This window comes from Mesoplodon densirostris, chromosome 2 (assembly GCF_025265405.1).
Source record: "Mesoplodon densirostris isolate mMesDen1 chromosome 2, mMesDen1 primary haplotype, whole genome shotgun sequence".
In the NCBI taxonomy this organism is placed as follows: Eukaryota; Metazoa; Chordata; class Mammalia; order Artiodactyla; family Ziphiidae; genus Mesoplodon; species Mesoplodon densirostris.
The window spans coordinates 33,153,823-33,169,431 of record NC_082662.1 but is presented as its reverse complement, the minus strand read 5'-3'; the positions used below and the strand labels follow the sequence as shown (position 1 = coordinate 33,169,431).

The following is a 15,609-nucleotide window of genomic DNA, read 5'->3' as shown; positions in this document are numbered from 1 at the left end:
TGTCACCCACACCAGCCAGGCCACCTCACAGCAACCCGCCATGCCAAGGCTGAGCCCTGTCAGGTGCTCAGTCACCAGAAACCTCATCCAGGGCTGCCACCTGCTCCCCTGCCGCCTGCAAGTGGCTGTCTGGATCGAGTCTCAGCATTCAGAAACTGCTGCGCTGGGCTGGTTCCCTCAGCCTGTGTCTCATTTTGGGCTGAGATCAGGTTGAGCCGGGGGGGTGGGGCAGCCTGCTGGCCCCAGTGCCCCCAGGTCAGTTGCTGCGGAGGGATGGATGCCAGGCCTCCTTCTGCCGCCCTGTGCCAGCCTGGTTCTCTGCCTTCAGGTGGGGCTTCGTCCCGTTTGGCTGGCTGGGGTCCACTCCCGTGGCTGGGATCCACTGCTGCAGTATTCCTGGCTGGGGCCCTCGCTACTTAACAGAGGTGTCCCTCTCACTGGTGGTCAGCTGTGGCTGTCAGAACACGCAGCAGTGAGGCCAGGAGAATGCCAGCCACTCAGGGCTGGTGTGATGTCCAAGAGACAAGGGAAAGTGTGTGAAGTACTCAGAGTCAGCATGGCTGGCCCTAGGGATAACGTGGGGATGGGGAGCAGGCTGGCCTGAGGCCCCAGGAGGGAAGACTGGTCACAAAGCCCTTGTGAAACAAGGGCAGGGTGGGGGCGGGGGGACTTCGTCACTGGACCTCCCTGATTGCCCTGGGAAGGTGGGACCAGTGGACTGGCCAGAGAGGCTGGTTGGGGGATCATCAGGGGCCGATTGCTCACCCTGTCCTGTGTAAAGGCTTCCCCAGAAACTACTGCAGGTCATCACCTGTGACCCTTGTGCAGGTGGTGACCTGAGCCTCAGAGCTGAGGTGCCTGGTCCAGGTGTTCTGAGCTAATGGCCAGCCTGGTGGCCGTGCCCTGGCTCCCTGCCTTCCCGATGCTGGGCCAGGGCTGCAGGTGACAGGATCGGGGGGCCGCACACCTGCCCTCTGGGGAAGAAATAGTGAGCCCTGGTTTGTAAGTGATGAAACTAAGGCAGAAGTCAAGGGATGGAGTGCTACTGCAAACTATGTTCCCAGAGAACATTTAAGAACAGCAATGTTCAAAATATGTCATAGATTGAATAATTCAGATCACCAAGCAGCGCATAGAGTACGATCCTAACTTTGTAGAATACCCATATATTATATAAAGAGACTGATAGGAATGTGCTAAGGAAAGAAGCCTGGAAGGAATTATTAACACCGGTTGTCTCCACGTGGTGAGATTGTGTGTATTAGTATTCTGCTTTTGATTTTCAAGAGTGTCCCCGACATGCAAGTAATATTTTCTTAAGTGAGAAAAACTTTTTTTTTTAAAGAGGGCCAAATGCTGGCTCAAGGCTTCCCAGTGAGGAGACAAACCCCAGAAAGTTTCCCCTTAAGCTGCACTAGTGAGCAGGGCCGTGGGAGGATGGGGAGGGGGCAGCGCTGCCATGTCCCCCACCCCCCGCCACGGAGGGCCGGGCAAGTCCACACCTCACCCCAGGAGACTACCAAGTTTTTATTTTTTTAGGAAAAGCACAGCTTTGAAGTAAGTACAGCAGCACCTCCAAGGACACATTCTGGGAGGAGGGGGTTTTAATAGGAAGGCACACGGGAGAGGCCCACGTTTGCAAATTCATTTAAAATAAGGCCACTAATAATGCTATTCATTGAGCGCAGGTGTGCAGAGCCAGTGCCGAGTGCTCCGGACAGACCTGCTCCCCGCGCTGGCCTTGCCAGGGCAGAGCCAGTAGCCTGTTCTACAGAGGGCGGCGCCGGCTTCCCGGTGCGCAGTGTGGTCAGATCTACAAGAGGCAGAGCCAGGGCTTGCTGCCAGCGGGTCTGCTGGCTGCAAAGCTCACCCTCTCCCGTCACAGCTTCCTTTCCTATGAAGTGACAGGGACTTTCTTGAAGAATGTCAACTACTTCCCTACATAGAGACACACAAGAATAGGGCTTCGCCAGATGAGCTGGCATCTGGGCCAGGATCACGCTTCGGTTATGAAGATGTGCACCAGGGGTGAGGTGATAGAGCAGCGTGCCCACACAGCATGGCTCCAGGCGCTGCTGTTCCTTTGGGCCCACCCTCTCCAGCAGCGCTTACTTTGCTGCCAGTGGGCCTGAGTTGACCACCCTTATTTATGCTTCTCATGTGCAGCCTTGAAAGTGACCCAGACTGCCAAGGGCAACCAGATAAACGAGGTGGGCCTAGTGACTGACCACTGCCACCTCATCAGCTTTCTGTCCTTAACTGTCTCCCTTCTCTGAAGGCTTTTCTATTTGATTTCATTTGGTGGCCACCTGGATGGCTGAAGGTGCTAGAAGTGTCAGGAAGGCCATGACTGATGGACTTTTGGCTTTATTGCATGAAAAGGGAGTCGTATCACAATCTTATGTTCCTTCTGTTCTACACCTCTGATGGCAGGGCAGTCCACATCTTCAAAACATTCACTTCATAAACTTCCCTGGTGCCCCAAACCATGCCAGGTTATGTGCTTAGGCACTGAAGAAACCTAACATTGACATTTGTCAAAAGTTTCCAAGCCTCCACTGCCCTTGATGTTGGGAGGAGAGAGCTCTGAATATGGCCCTGAAATGGCATAAGTCATTTGGGGACCTGTCCCCAAGTTCTAGGACAGCTGGGCACTCAGGCCATGTCTTGGCTCTCTGAGAAGAGACGGCCAGAGTGGCAGGCGGATTCTCTGGCTGGAACAGCCTTTGGAGATGTGAGAGTCCTTGTATGTCCTCATGCCAGAGACAGGAAACTGAAGCCTGAATCAGGGGGCACTTGCCCAGACACCAGTGGCTGAGCTGGAGCCAGAATATGGGTCTCCTGACACTTGGGCTGGTACCTGGTCTGCTCACTGCCAGCCTGAGCTCAAAGCCCCAGGCTAAAGAAGAGACCACCACCTTCCTGTGTCCATGGGGAGGGTCTCTTCCTGTGCACTGGCTCCCAGAGGCCCTCCCAGGTCCAGGCAGAGGGGCTGCTGTCCTGCAGCAAGGCCCCAGCCTCCACCCCTGCTGCCAGACCTGCGCTCCTGGAGCCCCTCCTTGGGGCGCAGAGTGAATTCCAGGGCTGCACGTCCCGAGCTGTGCCCGTGGGTTGGGGCGGGCCCAGGCTCTGCTTTTAATGACACAGTATTTCAGGGTTCGGGCAGCTGGACGCAGTCTGCTCCACCAGGTAAATTACAGGCTTACCAAGTCAGAAATCAAATAAACACTCCAACTGCCGGCGGCCGCTCCAAGGAGAGCAGTGGTTTCCGGGAACCTCCCCACCCAGCTCAGCTTAATTGCCGCCTGTCACTCCCCTGGGACCAGGGCCTTTTCTCTGGCTCACAGTCCCCAAGAAACAGGACAGGGCTCCTGGGCACACAGGGTGACGCAGACTTGGCTGACCAGGCTGTTTCTGACAGCTTCTGGACACGGGCAGGTGCTAACAAGCCTTGCCCTCGCTGCACGCCTGGCCCCACGCTGCCCCGCGTCCCAGAGCACTGGAGGCAGGAGATGGCAGAGAGTTTTCACTCCACACGCCAACTCTAACCTGGTGGTGGCCACCTGGAGTTCTGTGCTGGTCATTTTGAAATTCTATCCAGATTTGAAAGAAAAAACATCAAGGTTGATTATTGATGACAGCCGTGCAGAAGGTTAAGGGAAACTATGTCACCCGTGCTGGGCATTGTCACCCTGGGCCACCCGATGTATCCACCATACTTGGCTCAGCAAAAAGATAACTTTTCCACAGAGCTGAACTCCTGATGGTTCAACATGGTGACAGATGGGGTCAATAAAGCCCCCAGGATTTTTTGTTTCCCTAAAGTGTCCGTGCACTGCACGTCTTCCCCAGACAGCAGAGGCAGGTCAAGGGAGGAAGACAGGGAAGATGAACGCCATCAGCCTTGGCCCTAAATCATGCTGTTCATTTAGCTCTTTCTGGAGGTGACCCACATGCCTCCTTGTGGCCAGCGGTTTGGTAATTCAGATCCACAAATATAGCCCACCGAGGGCAACTCCACACTCTTAACAGAAGTGCCCAGAAATGCTCAGTTTTGCCCCCGGGAAGGGCAGGCAACTGGAGATGGAACAGGACCTGTCTACACACCCCCAGACCCTGTCGTGGACGGTGAAGGGCCTGAGGTGGCCATCCTGGGCTGCAGGTGCCTCTGAGTTCGTCCCACACCTGCCCACAGCTGGGCCAGCAGTGGACAAGGGCAGGTCCTCAGGACTCTCTGCCAACCCCAAAGAACGGTCAGCCCGTGCCTCTGGAGAAGGGGCTGGGGTAGGACTCTGCTGCGGACGCAGACCACCAGGCCAGAGTTCCACCACCGCCTCAGGCGCCGGGCGGGAGCGGGGCAGAGGGGCCTGAGGAGGACCAGCTGCTGGCAGGATGTGGGCAGCGGAGGGGCGCCTTCGCTGCCGCCCTGCCTGAGCTGTGAGGGCGTTGGGGGTGTCCCCTGCGGAGAGCTGACCTGACCCGGTAGGGGCGGCGCAGCAGGCGGGGCGGGGCCTCAGTGGCAGCCACAGGCGCGGACCACCATGTTGCGGTGCTTGCGCAGGATGACGTTGTTGCTGCTGTCGTAGTAGAGCACGGAGGTGGCGCTCAGCTTGGTGGGCGCGCAGCACGCCTTGGGGACCGCGTCAGGCTTCATCAGATGCACCTGGCGGGGAGGGGGCGGCAGGCAGAGGCGTGAGAACCGCGGGGACCCCGTCCCAGCCCCCAGCTCCTGCCGCCCGGGCTCCAGCTGCTCGCCCCTCCCCGGCGCCATCTCTCCCCGCAGCCCTGCAGGTGCTGGCGCGAACTCTGCCCCGGCCCCGCCCCCCCCTGGCCACCCCGCCGCTGCCCTCAGGCCCAGCCTGGGCACCTGTGGCTCCTGTCACAGCCTCTCCCCCCAGACAGGACAACCCTGACCCTGCTGGCCCCCGGCAGGTGTGCCAGGTCCTGCCTGCGCCCCCGCAGCGCCGCCCCCGGGGTCCCCTCTGCTCCTCTCTCCTCCCTGCGCTTCTGCAACGTCCCTGATCGTATCTTGTCCGCATGAGCTGTTTCTGGTCCGTCTCCCCCTCCAGACTGGGAGCCGGTGAAGGTCCGTGTTACACCTGCTAGCGGCCAGACTTCTAGGCTCACCCTTGGGGTGTCCGACACTGTTGTTTCTCAAAGCACCTCCACTCCTTCTGACAATTTCTAGGCAGGGATTGTTCTGGGCAGATGACCACTGAGGGCACAGGGACCGAGTCACCTGCCCAGTTCCATGGCTGAGGCCGAGGCCGCGGCACGACTGGGACCTGGCACGGGGATCCCGCTACCCTCCTCCAAACAGCTCTACCCCTAAAGACAGCCCGACTGAGTGAGCTCTTGCAGCCTCTACAAAAATATTTATCTGGAGACTCGGCAGGATGAGCTGCCGTTCACCCTGGACTCTTCATCGGGGCCCCACATGGAAGGGCCCTGAAGGCAGCCCCCCAGCCTGTCAGGGGCTGGAGAGAAAAGGGAACCTGCTTCCATCCACTGGGACCTCCCAGGCTTCACGGAGGCCGCTGAGCAGGACCTGGGCGAAGCCGTCTCATGGGGGGCCCTGTCCGGCAGCCTGGCGCCCGGTCCCCAGAGCCCAGCCTTACCCCAGAAGCCCCAGCTCTGAGCAGCCTGCTGCCAGGACAGGCTCCATCACCCCTGACCTTCTTCAAGGAAGGCAGCTCCCCAGGGGTCCAGCAAATCCCATGTGACCATTGGGAAAGGAGGCATTATCCTGGGGTCCATGCTGCCTTAACTCATTTGCTCTAGAGCATCACCTTGAACAACCTGTAACTACAGTGTCCAGGTCAATGTTCTAGAAAGAAGCCTCAGCACTAAAAAACATTTAAAACACTTAGCAATAAGCAGCAGCAACAGTGCTCCCATTAGAAACTTTTTCAGCATTTAAAGTTTCCCCAGACACCAGGGCATCAAAAGGCTGTAGAGACACAGAGCCGAGAGGGGAGACCCAGAAAAAAGAGCCAACGGGAAAGGAACGGGAGGGGAAACCAGAAGGGCAGGGGGTACCTGGTGACTCCTGCACAGGAAGAGGGGGCAGAACCCACACGTGTGTCACCCACCCCGACCCTGAGGGCGTGTGTGACACACAGGAGGCCGAACGTGCCTGTGAACATGGTGCACGTGTGTGTTCCGAGGGCATAAGTAGCCGTGTGGGATGCCCGCCTATCATGCACGGGCTGTGCCTCTGACCACCAGCAGGCGGGGCTTTATAAATCTGGTACCCACCGCATGGACATGAAAGTCCCCCACGTGCATGTGTGTTCAGGTGCACGGGTTGGGGGTGGCCCACACGGGGACCAGTTTCAGCACCGCTGTGGGATTTCACTGCACGTGCACGCAGAAAGGTTTCCATGTAGGGAAAGCTCCCTGACACAGCAGCGCTGCCATCACCTGCTGGCTGCACACGCCCCTCTCCTCCGCAAACCCCTCCCCTGGGCGTCCAGGCAGAGGGACGCGGTACTGACCAGGGACTGCAGGATGGCGTGGTTGGTGGCGTTCATGCAGGAGTCCAGTGGGAAGGAGCACTCCCCTTCACAGTAATAGGCTGAGTAGCCTTGAGGGGCGATGACCCAGTCCTGGGGGCAGGTAATGGGAGAAGGTGAGTCCCATCCATGTGCCCCTCCCGAGCCCCCCAGTCCAGCACCTGTCACAGCACAACTCAGGGCTGCCCCTTACCCCCCCTCAGCCTCAGGGCCCATCAACCCACCCTCGGGCCCCTCCCAGGGCAGTTTCCCCCAGAGGCCTGACATCCACCGGAAGACCCTCAGCAGACAGGGCTGGGCACGATCTCCGTCCCCTTCGTGCGCCATCAGCGCTCAGCTTTGTCCTCCCCAGCCCAGCCCCCGTCACAGCAAAGGCCAGAGGCACTGCCCACCCTGGCCTCAGTTTTCCTGCTGCAGCTCTGACATTTTATGACTAAGGATTCAGTCTCCAGTTTCATGGTTTTCACAAAAAGGCACTCTTCACTACAGAGGCAACACATTCTCCCTTTAGAGAACTTGGAAAAACACAGAGGAAAATAAAACAAGAAAATCCAAATCCCCCATGATTCTACCTCCTCTTGGACATACACTTGCCATCTTCAAGGTGGGGACTGTCATTTAGGAAAGAGGGAGAGTCAGGAATTACCAGCCAGCCAAGGTCCTGGAAGCTGACATAGAGCTCATGCCGACGGCACACCTGTCGGCCACGGGAGCCGTGGACGTCGTCTGTGGGGAACAGAAGGGGCAAGGTCTTTGCTGGGGCTCTTGCCCTGTGCACCCACCACGGGGAGCTCCTGGGGCGGGGGACGCCCTGATGGGCTCATTTGTTGAGTAAATGAATGATGGGAAACTAACACATTTGGTCTCATAAAGCCCAGCTCTGCAGCTCTGCTGGTGCCGTGACCCTGGTCAAGAACCTTCAGTGGCTCCAGATGATTCCCCGTGGTTACAGCCACCCCACGCTCAACCCAGCCTCCCCTGACTTTCAGCCTGTGACTCCCGATGGTCCACTAAACAGCCCGGGGACCCTCTGCCGTCCAGCAGCCCCTCCTCCTTTCCTCCGGAGACACCCCTGACCTCATCCGCCTCTCCAGCCACGCCCATTCCACAGGACAAGTGGCTCCCACTGAGGCCAAGCAAAGCCTGGCTCCCCGTGAAGGAAAGGAGGGCACCAGGGGGCTCTGATCCCGAGGGGCTTGGCCTGGTAGGGACACCTTCACACAAACGCTTGAATCCTGCAGGGCGCCCGGGGCAGCACCGAGGGCCACCAGGGGCACCTGATTTTGACGGGGAAGGGGGGGTGAGGGGGGGCCTGGTGAGCCAGGGAGGGCAGGAAGGGACTTCAGGGCGGCGAGGGCAGATGCTCAGAGCCCTGGAGACCGTGCAGTGGCTGGTCCCCAGGGTGCAGGGGCAAAGCGGTGTCAGGAAAGGTGGCTGGGTGACTGACCATCAGCCTGACCCCACTGAGGCCAGGAGGGTTCTGTCCCCACCACTTGGTCCCCAACCTCACCGAAGATCCCCGGCAGTTTGTTTGGGGGCGGCAGCTCGTTGGTTCTTTTCGGCTGCCTCCTCTTCAGGGGCCTCACTGCCCGAGGGGCTCGGACGGGGCCGGGGCTCGCCCTGAAAAAGGTGACCATGAAAGGCTGCTTGGAGCGCGGTGCCTTTTGCCCCAGCAGACCGGCCAGGCCAGGATCCACGCTGCGCCCTGAGACGGAGAGAGCAGAGAGGGCGGTCACTCGAGGGTGGGGCCCTGCAGGGGGACACAGCAGGGACCTCTCTGTGGGCGGGCCAGGAGCACGGAGCCTGAGGCTGCAGGGGACCCACTGGGCCTCGGTTTCCTCCTCTGAAGACCCGAGTCCCAAGTCCAGCCCCAGCCCCCAGCGGGCAGGTCTGCAGGAGAGGGGGAGGGTCCTCGGGAGCACAGGCACCGCCAGTTGTGACAGCGCTTTACAGCCTTCAGTCAGTTCACGTGATGATCTCAACCGGTCTTCATGGTGACGCCAGACCCATCATTTCACTGGGCAACATCAGAGCCCCTTGGTGACGGCTCGGAGCACCACTGCCGGGGACTCTCAGAACCAGGGTTCCCGTCCATCTCGGGGCTCCGAGGCCCGAGTTCTACCTTCCACCCCATCCTTCCTGGGGATCAGTGTAGGATTTACAACACCCGGCTGGCGGGAGCGGCTGCCAGGACTCAGTGCTTGCTCTGCTGAGCACCGCCCGAGAGCAGGCCACTCACCGTCCTGATGCCCCCAAACGAGACCCCAGGCTCCACGGGCAGAGACATTTACCCCAATGTGAGTCCACGTTCAGACACGAGCATCTAATTCCAGAGCCCTTCTTATCCATTTAGGTTCTTTTTTTTTTTTTTTTAAGTGAATTTTTTTTTTTTTTTTTTGGTAACTTTCATGCATTTATTTTTTTGTGTGGTATGCGGGCCTCTCACTGTTGTGGCCTCTCCCATTGCAGAGCACAGGCTCTGGATGCGCAGGCTCAGTGGCCATGGCTCACGGGCCCAGCTGCTCCACGGCATGTGGGATCCTCCCGGACCGGGGCACGAACCCGTGTCCCCTGCATTGTCAGGCAGACTCTCAACCACTGCGCCACCAGGGAAGCCCTCCATTTAGGTTCTTAACCAGCGGGTTTGTGGTTTGAAAAGGAAGAAAGAGAGAAAAGGCTGTGGGCAGCGACATGACTGGGGCCTCAGCCTAGGAGTAGTGATGCTTTTGTAAAACTGGGATTTTACCCGCAGCTGCTTAAAGCCTGACGATGCTGGAAAAACACACTGGTTATCCCTGGAAAAGTCACCTCCACCAGAAAAACTATCTTCCTGTAGCTCTCTGTAGTTCCGATGACCTCTTGTTTTTTAATTGTCAAAGTGATATATAACAACTGTAAAGAAACTTAGAAAAAGTATCACCCATAAAACCCCTCCCCTGCTACAACGCATCATTTTCATTTTTCTGGGATATTTTCGTATGTTAATTTATATTGTGAGCGTAAGAAAGAAGTCTGTATTTTTCCCAATTTTTCCACATAAACATTTTCTCGGTTAAGTCTCAACTATGAACATTTCAAATGTATAAAATTCCTTTGAGTAGGTATATCTGAATATTTAGATATTAGTTCATCTTTAGACACTTAAGTTATTTCCTGGCTTTCATCATAAAGATGAGAATGTGATAGAACCTCTTCATTTCCTTTCCCTGTGGAATTTTCTCACACTAAACAACAGGGGATGACTACAAGCTCACTGTTAAGGTTTCTTAAAACACAGGGCCGAACATCCCACTTCCATGTACATTTCACCCCAGTGTTGCAACAGTGACGTACAGGCATATACACACATGCACATATATGTATGTGTACACACACGTGTGCATTTATACAGCTAGTGTACATGTGCACATACATAAACATGTGTGTTCTATTAGTGGGTCTCATGATCCTCCACTGCACATTACAGGTCAAGGACATCGCCGGCCCTTACACAGCTGTGCTTTATCCCTGAGTCCATGCGCCACAGTTGACTAAACAACTAATTGACCAGAGACTAACCTTTGACCTATGACATCACCTGCCACAAACACGCACTGGGCCCATCAGAGGTGCCACTCAGGGATGACCCTGCTGAGACAGGAGCTGACACTGGAAGGGGCCCAGGGAGAAGCCGTTCGGGGAGTCTGGGTCATGGCAGGTTAGGGTCACGAGGAAGAGCAGGCCCGTGAGGATGCAGAGCCACGAGACACACAGCAGCGCCACCACAGCCGGAAAGGCCCGTGAGGGCAGCAGGAGGAGGCCGTGAGCGACGGGGGCAGGCGGGCAGCTGTCCTCCACGCGGCACTGGAGCGGAGCTCCACACCTGGTGGACACATGCGGCGGCCTTGGCCCGGCAGCCCTCCAGGCCTGTGTGTGCAGCTGCCCTGTCCTGTGAGTCCCTGGAGAGCCCTGTCCACTGAGAGGCCAGGGAGACCTTCGGTGCTTCCGAGGCTGTGTTCACTGTAGGCTTTTCTTTGTGCAACTGTCTGGTCAAGGATCGTATTGGGGTGGGGTCTCCTGGGCACAGAGATATTGGGTCACAGGGCAGGCCCCAGCTGTCCAGGTGGTGGCCCCCAGGCTGCCTGGCTCTGGCAGGATCCTTTCCAGAAAGCAGAGGCAGGAATTTCAGGAACCTCTGAGGCCCAGGGTCCCTGCTTCTAGACCTGAACTGTGAGGGTGCTGGCAGGCATGCTGTCCCCTTTGTGAGAGACGTGGGATGTGTGGCCACACCTCGAGATGGGGGCCACACTGTGGCCTCCCCCTGCACGCAGGTCCAGATGAAGATGCTGCTCCTCTGGGCCAGGAAGGCCCCTGACACCTCCAGCCTCCCCCCATTTCTGAGTCTACCCCATCAGGGCCCGGATGTCTTGGCAGCTCCCCTGACCTATCACATCCCTGGGGATTCATGCCCCCTCCCCCTGGGCCAGGCCAAGTTCTCTCCCCAAGGCCTCTTTCTGCTCTGGGTGCCACCTGCCCCTTCCCTGCAGCCCCTGTCCCACCTCACCCTGCGGTCATGAATGTGACCCTAGTGCCACGTTGAAGGACAATCAGGACGCCTGGCTGAAACCCTTGGAGGGGAGCCAGCTGTGACCAGGTGTGCTTTTGTCCCACAGGGTATCTATTTCCTCACCGCATGAGAACTAGGAACTCAATGCTTTTCCTTCTTCTACTGCTGAACAGCCCTGTAACTCGTCTGCTTCTGGAAACCTCTGCCTGTCCCAGGCTGATGCTGGAAGACGTCTCCCAACATGCAGGGCAGATCAGTCCTCCTCCCCAGAAGCCCCAGAAGGTGCTGCACAGTCCACTCAGTGACATCCATCCACTGCCCGCCTGGTCACGGTCCCCTGATACTCTGTGGCTGTCCCCTCAGGTGCACTGTCGCTCCACTCCAGGATCCGGGCCTCCTGTCAGGGTGAGGCTTCTGGGAAACCTCTCTGAAAGGCCTTCCTTGACCAGCTGGAGCTTCCTGTTCTTACCCACGGGCTCCCATTCATTTTGTGCAGCCCTGGAGCCACACTGAGAAAGTGTGGGCTCCACAGCAGGACTGGCTTTGAACCCTACACATGCACGCACGCATGCACACACACACACAAACGGAAACTCATTTTTTTCTGTTTAGTTTGTGAGACTGTGGATTCAGGATGAAGTACCTCACTGCCTCTCATGAGTTTCAAGGGAGTATGAACAAGAGGCTGGTTTGGGCTGCATTACAGAGAAGAAGGGTCTAACGGTCTGATCTGGACGACACAGGAATGCTATGATTTGAGATGAAAAAACCAATCGAAGTCCATCGGCTGGGTTTCTAGAACTCCTCCCATCCTAAGCCGCAGCCTTCGGCCACACACAGGCGAGCTCTTTATTCATAGAGGAGACGTCCCGGAGAAATGTCTGCACCAACGGTCTCTCCCCCTTCAGGTGCCCCTATTACCAGTTTACTGGCTGCCTAAACCGTCTTGCTTCCCTTCTAGAGACATCTATTTAGCTACGAGGAGGGGAAATGTGGGAGGCAGGGGAGGTGAGGCTACAAGGAGACAAAATGAAAGGCCCCAGAAGGAAAGTCAGAAGGGCCAAAGGAAAAACATCTTTCATTCAGACAGCGTTTCTCCCAGTTACAAGTTCACATGTAAGTGTGTATGTTTTTATGGTTCTAATAAAACAGTGCCTTGGGCTTCCCTGGTGGCGCAGTGGTTGAGAGTCCGCCTGCTGATGCAGGGGACACAGGTTCGTGCCCTGGTCCAGGAAGATCCCACATGCTGCGGAGCAGCTGGGCCCGTGAGCCATGGCCGCTGAGCCTACGCGTCCGGAGCCTGTGCTCCGCAACGGGAGAGGCCACAACAGTGAGAGGCCCTCATACCACAAAAAAACCCCCAAAAAAACCAGTGCCTTACATAGACTCTGGGTGGAGGTGTTCTGTAATAGGGGTGGGGCAGGTGCAACCTAAGCAATCCTGCTCAGCTTTTGGTCAATGCCACAGTGAGCCCTTCCCCCAAGCAAGCAACTGTCAACAAGTGGCCATTAGTGGTCCCGCTAAGCCATTGGTTGGCACTGCAGTAGTTCCCTCCCTTTCCTCCTCTTCTGTATAAAAGGAGCCCAGATTTGGACTGGGACGAGATGGTTTTTGGAGACACTAGTCTGCCATCGTCTCAGTCTGCTAGCTTTCCAAGTAAAGTCGTTCTTCCTTGTCTCAACAACTCATCTCCTGATTTACTGGCCTGTCATGCAGTGAGCAGAGTGAGCTTGGGCTCGGTAACAGTTCCTCGCCCATCACTTTCCCCTATATTTCATGATTCATTCACAAGAGCAGGCACTTCAGTGAAACCTTTCCCATGGGATCATCTCAAGCTGCATAGAATTTAATGTAAAACCACAGACAGGGCGGAGGGTGATTGGAGCAGACCTTTCTCAGAGCTCACAGGACGTATAAGGTCAGTGCCTCTGGTCTCCTTTTCTTTTTAACTAAAGGCATGTCCCTCTTGAGAGAACAAAGCCTACCCAGTGGCAGCCAGTCTGGGACGGCAGGAGAAAGCCGGCCAGATGCTGGTGAAATGTAGAAATGTGATTGTGGCTTTCTCAGGATGCAATCCAAGAGGTTAAAGGGAGAAGCACACGCTCTGGGACCAAGGCTCACTTTCCGGCTAGGTTTGGACCTGCTGCATGGGTCTGAGATTCGGGGAGATGGCAAAGGTGCTCCCTGTGCTCTTTTCGATGTCCTCTGCCATCAGGCCGTCCCAGAGCTCGATCAGGGACAGTCCTCTCCTGTCAAACACAGCCTTCTCGGTGATGATTTCACCTTCTTGGTCAAAGTGGTCCACGCACCGATTCCCAGTCAACAGTCTGGTGCATTTCTCCAAGATTTTGGGTTCACTGGCCTTGGTGGAGTGCTCCATGGTGACCACCACTCTGGTCTCGGTACTGGACACCAGATCCATCGCACGCCCCATTCCTTTCACCTTCTTGCCAGTTATCATCCAGTTAGCCAGGTCACCGTATTTGGAAACCTGCGTGGCTCCCAGCAAGGTTAGGTTGATGTGTCCCCCTCGAATCATGGCAAATGATTCATCGCTGGAGAAAAAACAGCCCCCAGGAAGAAGGATGACTGTTTGCTTGCCCGCATTGTTGAGATCTCCGTCCACCTCCTCTTTCAGTGGAAACAGACCCAAGTCCAAGATTCCATTTTCACTGTGAAGAGGAACAGTTATACTGGGGCTGATGTAGTTGGTGGCCAGAAGAGGGATTCCTATGCCCAAATTGGCATACAGGCTGTCCTCAAATTCAAGAGCTGCCTGCTTGATGACCCGTGTCCTTATACTATCTGCAGACTTGCATATTTCATCATCCTCTTTCCGCATCGTTAAACGCTCATTTCTTTTCTCATATTTTCCCCCGTTTTCCTCGATCTACGTACATGTTAGGAACACGGATGTCCTCTGGGGCAAACGACCCCAGGTCCACAATTTCTTCAATCTCCACCACTGAGGTCTCGCAGCTTTGCACATGGGCACGTTGAAGTTCCTGGCGCTGGCCCTGAAGATGACGTTTCCTGCCGGGTCGGCCTTCCACCTTTTCACCAAAGCAAAATCGGCCGTGACGTCGTGCTCCAGAATGTAGTGCTGTCCGCGGAACTCCCTCACCTCCCTGGGCTGACTCAGGATGGCGATGTGGCCGTCCTCTAAGTACTTGCTGGGTGCGCCTCCCTCCTGGGCCAGGGTCCCGTAGGCCGTGGGGGTGTGGAAGGCGGGCACGCCGGCGTCCCCCGCGCGGATGCGCTCCGTCAGGGTGCCCTGGGGCGTGATCTCCAGCTCCAGCTCGCCCGCCAGGTACCGGTGCTCGCAGAGCGAGTTCTTCCCCAAGTACGAGCAGACGCTGCGGGCGATCTGCTTGGTCCCCAGGAAAAGGCCGAGCCCGAAGTTCTCCTCCCCCACATCGCTGCTGACCACGGTCAAGTCCTTCACGCGGGTCTTGAGCAGCGCCCCTATCAGGTTCTCCGGGATCGCGCAGAGGCCGAAGCCCTGGGCCATGATCCTTGCGCCGTCCGGGATGTCTCTCACGGCCTAGACGGGGTCCGCGTAGGACTTGGCACGCGCGCGGGCGCTGCTGGCGAAGCCGCACACACCGCTCGTCGCCAGCGCGGGCACCGAGCGGCCGGCGGGGACCCGGCGCCCGAGCGCAGACTCCAGGAGCCGCAGGGCTGCCATCGTCCGCTCCGCTCCGGCTGGGGCTCCGGCTCCGGGCCCAGCGGGGACAGGCGGCGGCCGTGCGCGCCCACCCGCGCGTCACAGGGCAGGGGGCTCCCGGCGGTGACGCAGCAGCCCGGCTGGCTCCCCGCCGCCCCGCTCCGTCTCCGCGCTCCGAGGGCCCGAGGCGCCGAGAAGGCGGGAGGCGGGACCGGTCTGGACCGTCAGGCGGGACTGGAGGGATCCGGGGACTGGCGCACGGAGGCCCCGAGGCGACGTCCCTCCGGGGAAGCCTGGGCGCCGTCTCCTTCCTCTCCATCGTCACCCTTCCTCCCCGGCGCGCTACTCCCGTCCCCTCGCCCTCAGATCCACCTGCACGTCAGTTCCCACGCCTGTGTCCCCAGCACGTACTGTCCTGGAACCACATTTGTCACAGCTAATCAACCAATATTGGTATCTTATTATTTACGATCTACTCAGATTTCATTAGTTTTCTCCAGTGTCTTTTTTCCAGGATCCCACCCAGGGTCCCACATTGGCATATAGTCATCACAACTCCTTAGGTACCTCTGGGCTGTTACAATTTCTCAGACCTCCCGTGTTTTTTGATGACCTTGACAGTTTTGAGAAGTACTGGTCAGGTATTCTGTAGAATGTCCTTCAGTTTCAGGCTGTCTGATGTTTTTCTTATGGTGAGACTGGGGTTCTGGGTTTTGGGGACGAAGACCATGGAGGTGAAGTGCTGTTCCCACCCCGTCAGATCAAGGGTGTCTGGGAGCTACATGACGTGCTCATGGGAGCCTGAGCACCCGGCTGAGGGGTGCCGCTCAGGTTGCCCCTGCAAAGGTACTGCCCCAGCCCACGGCATACTTTGGGAAGCA

The 15,609-nt window shown here is 57.3% G+C and overlaps 2 protein-coding genes across 2 annotated transcripts in view; both read right to left on the bottom strand.

The window, feature by feature from the left end:
• Positions 1-4,513: 4,513 nt before the first annotated feature.
• Positions 4,514-15,609, bottom strand: part of LOC132483810 (bone morphogenetic protein 8B-like) — a 31,943-nt gene continuing 20,847 nt past the window's right edge. Inside the window, exons 4-7 of the mRNA XM_060089565.1 lie at positions 8,026-8,220; positions 7,162-7,241; positions 6,498-6,608; positions 4,514-4,663 (exon numbers count right to left, since the gene is read on the bottom strand). Of these exons, the coding sequence (XP_059945548.1) occupies positions 4,514-4,663; positions 6,498-6,608; positions 7,162-7,241; positions 8,026-8,220 (536 nt within the window). The remainder of the gene's footprint in view (positions 4,664-6,497; positions 6,609-7,161; positions 7,242-8,025; positions 8,221-15,609) is intronic.
• On the bottom strand, positions 13,190-14,749 carry LOC132483809 (succinyl-CoA:3-ketoacid coenzyme A transferase 2, mitochondrial-like). Its single transcript, XM_060089564.1, is given in 3 exon segments — positions 13,190-13,946; positions 13,948-14,038; positions 14,041-14,749. Coding segments are annotated over 3 exon segments (1,557 nt in total).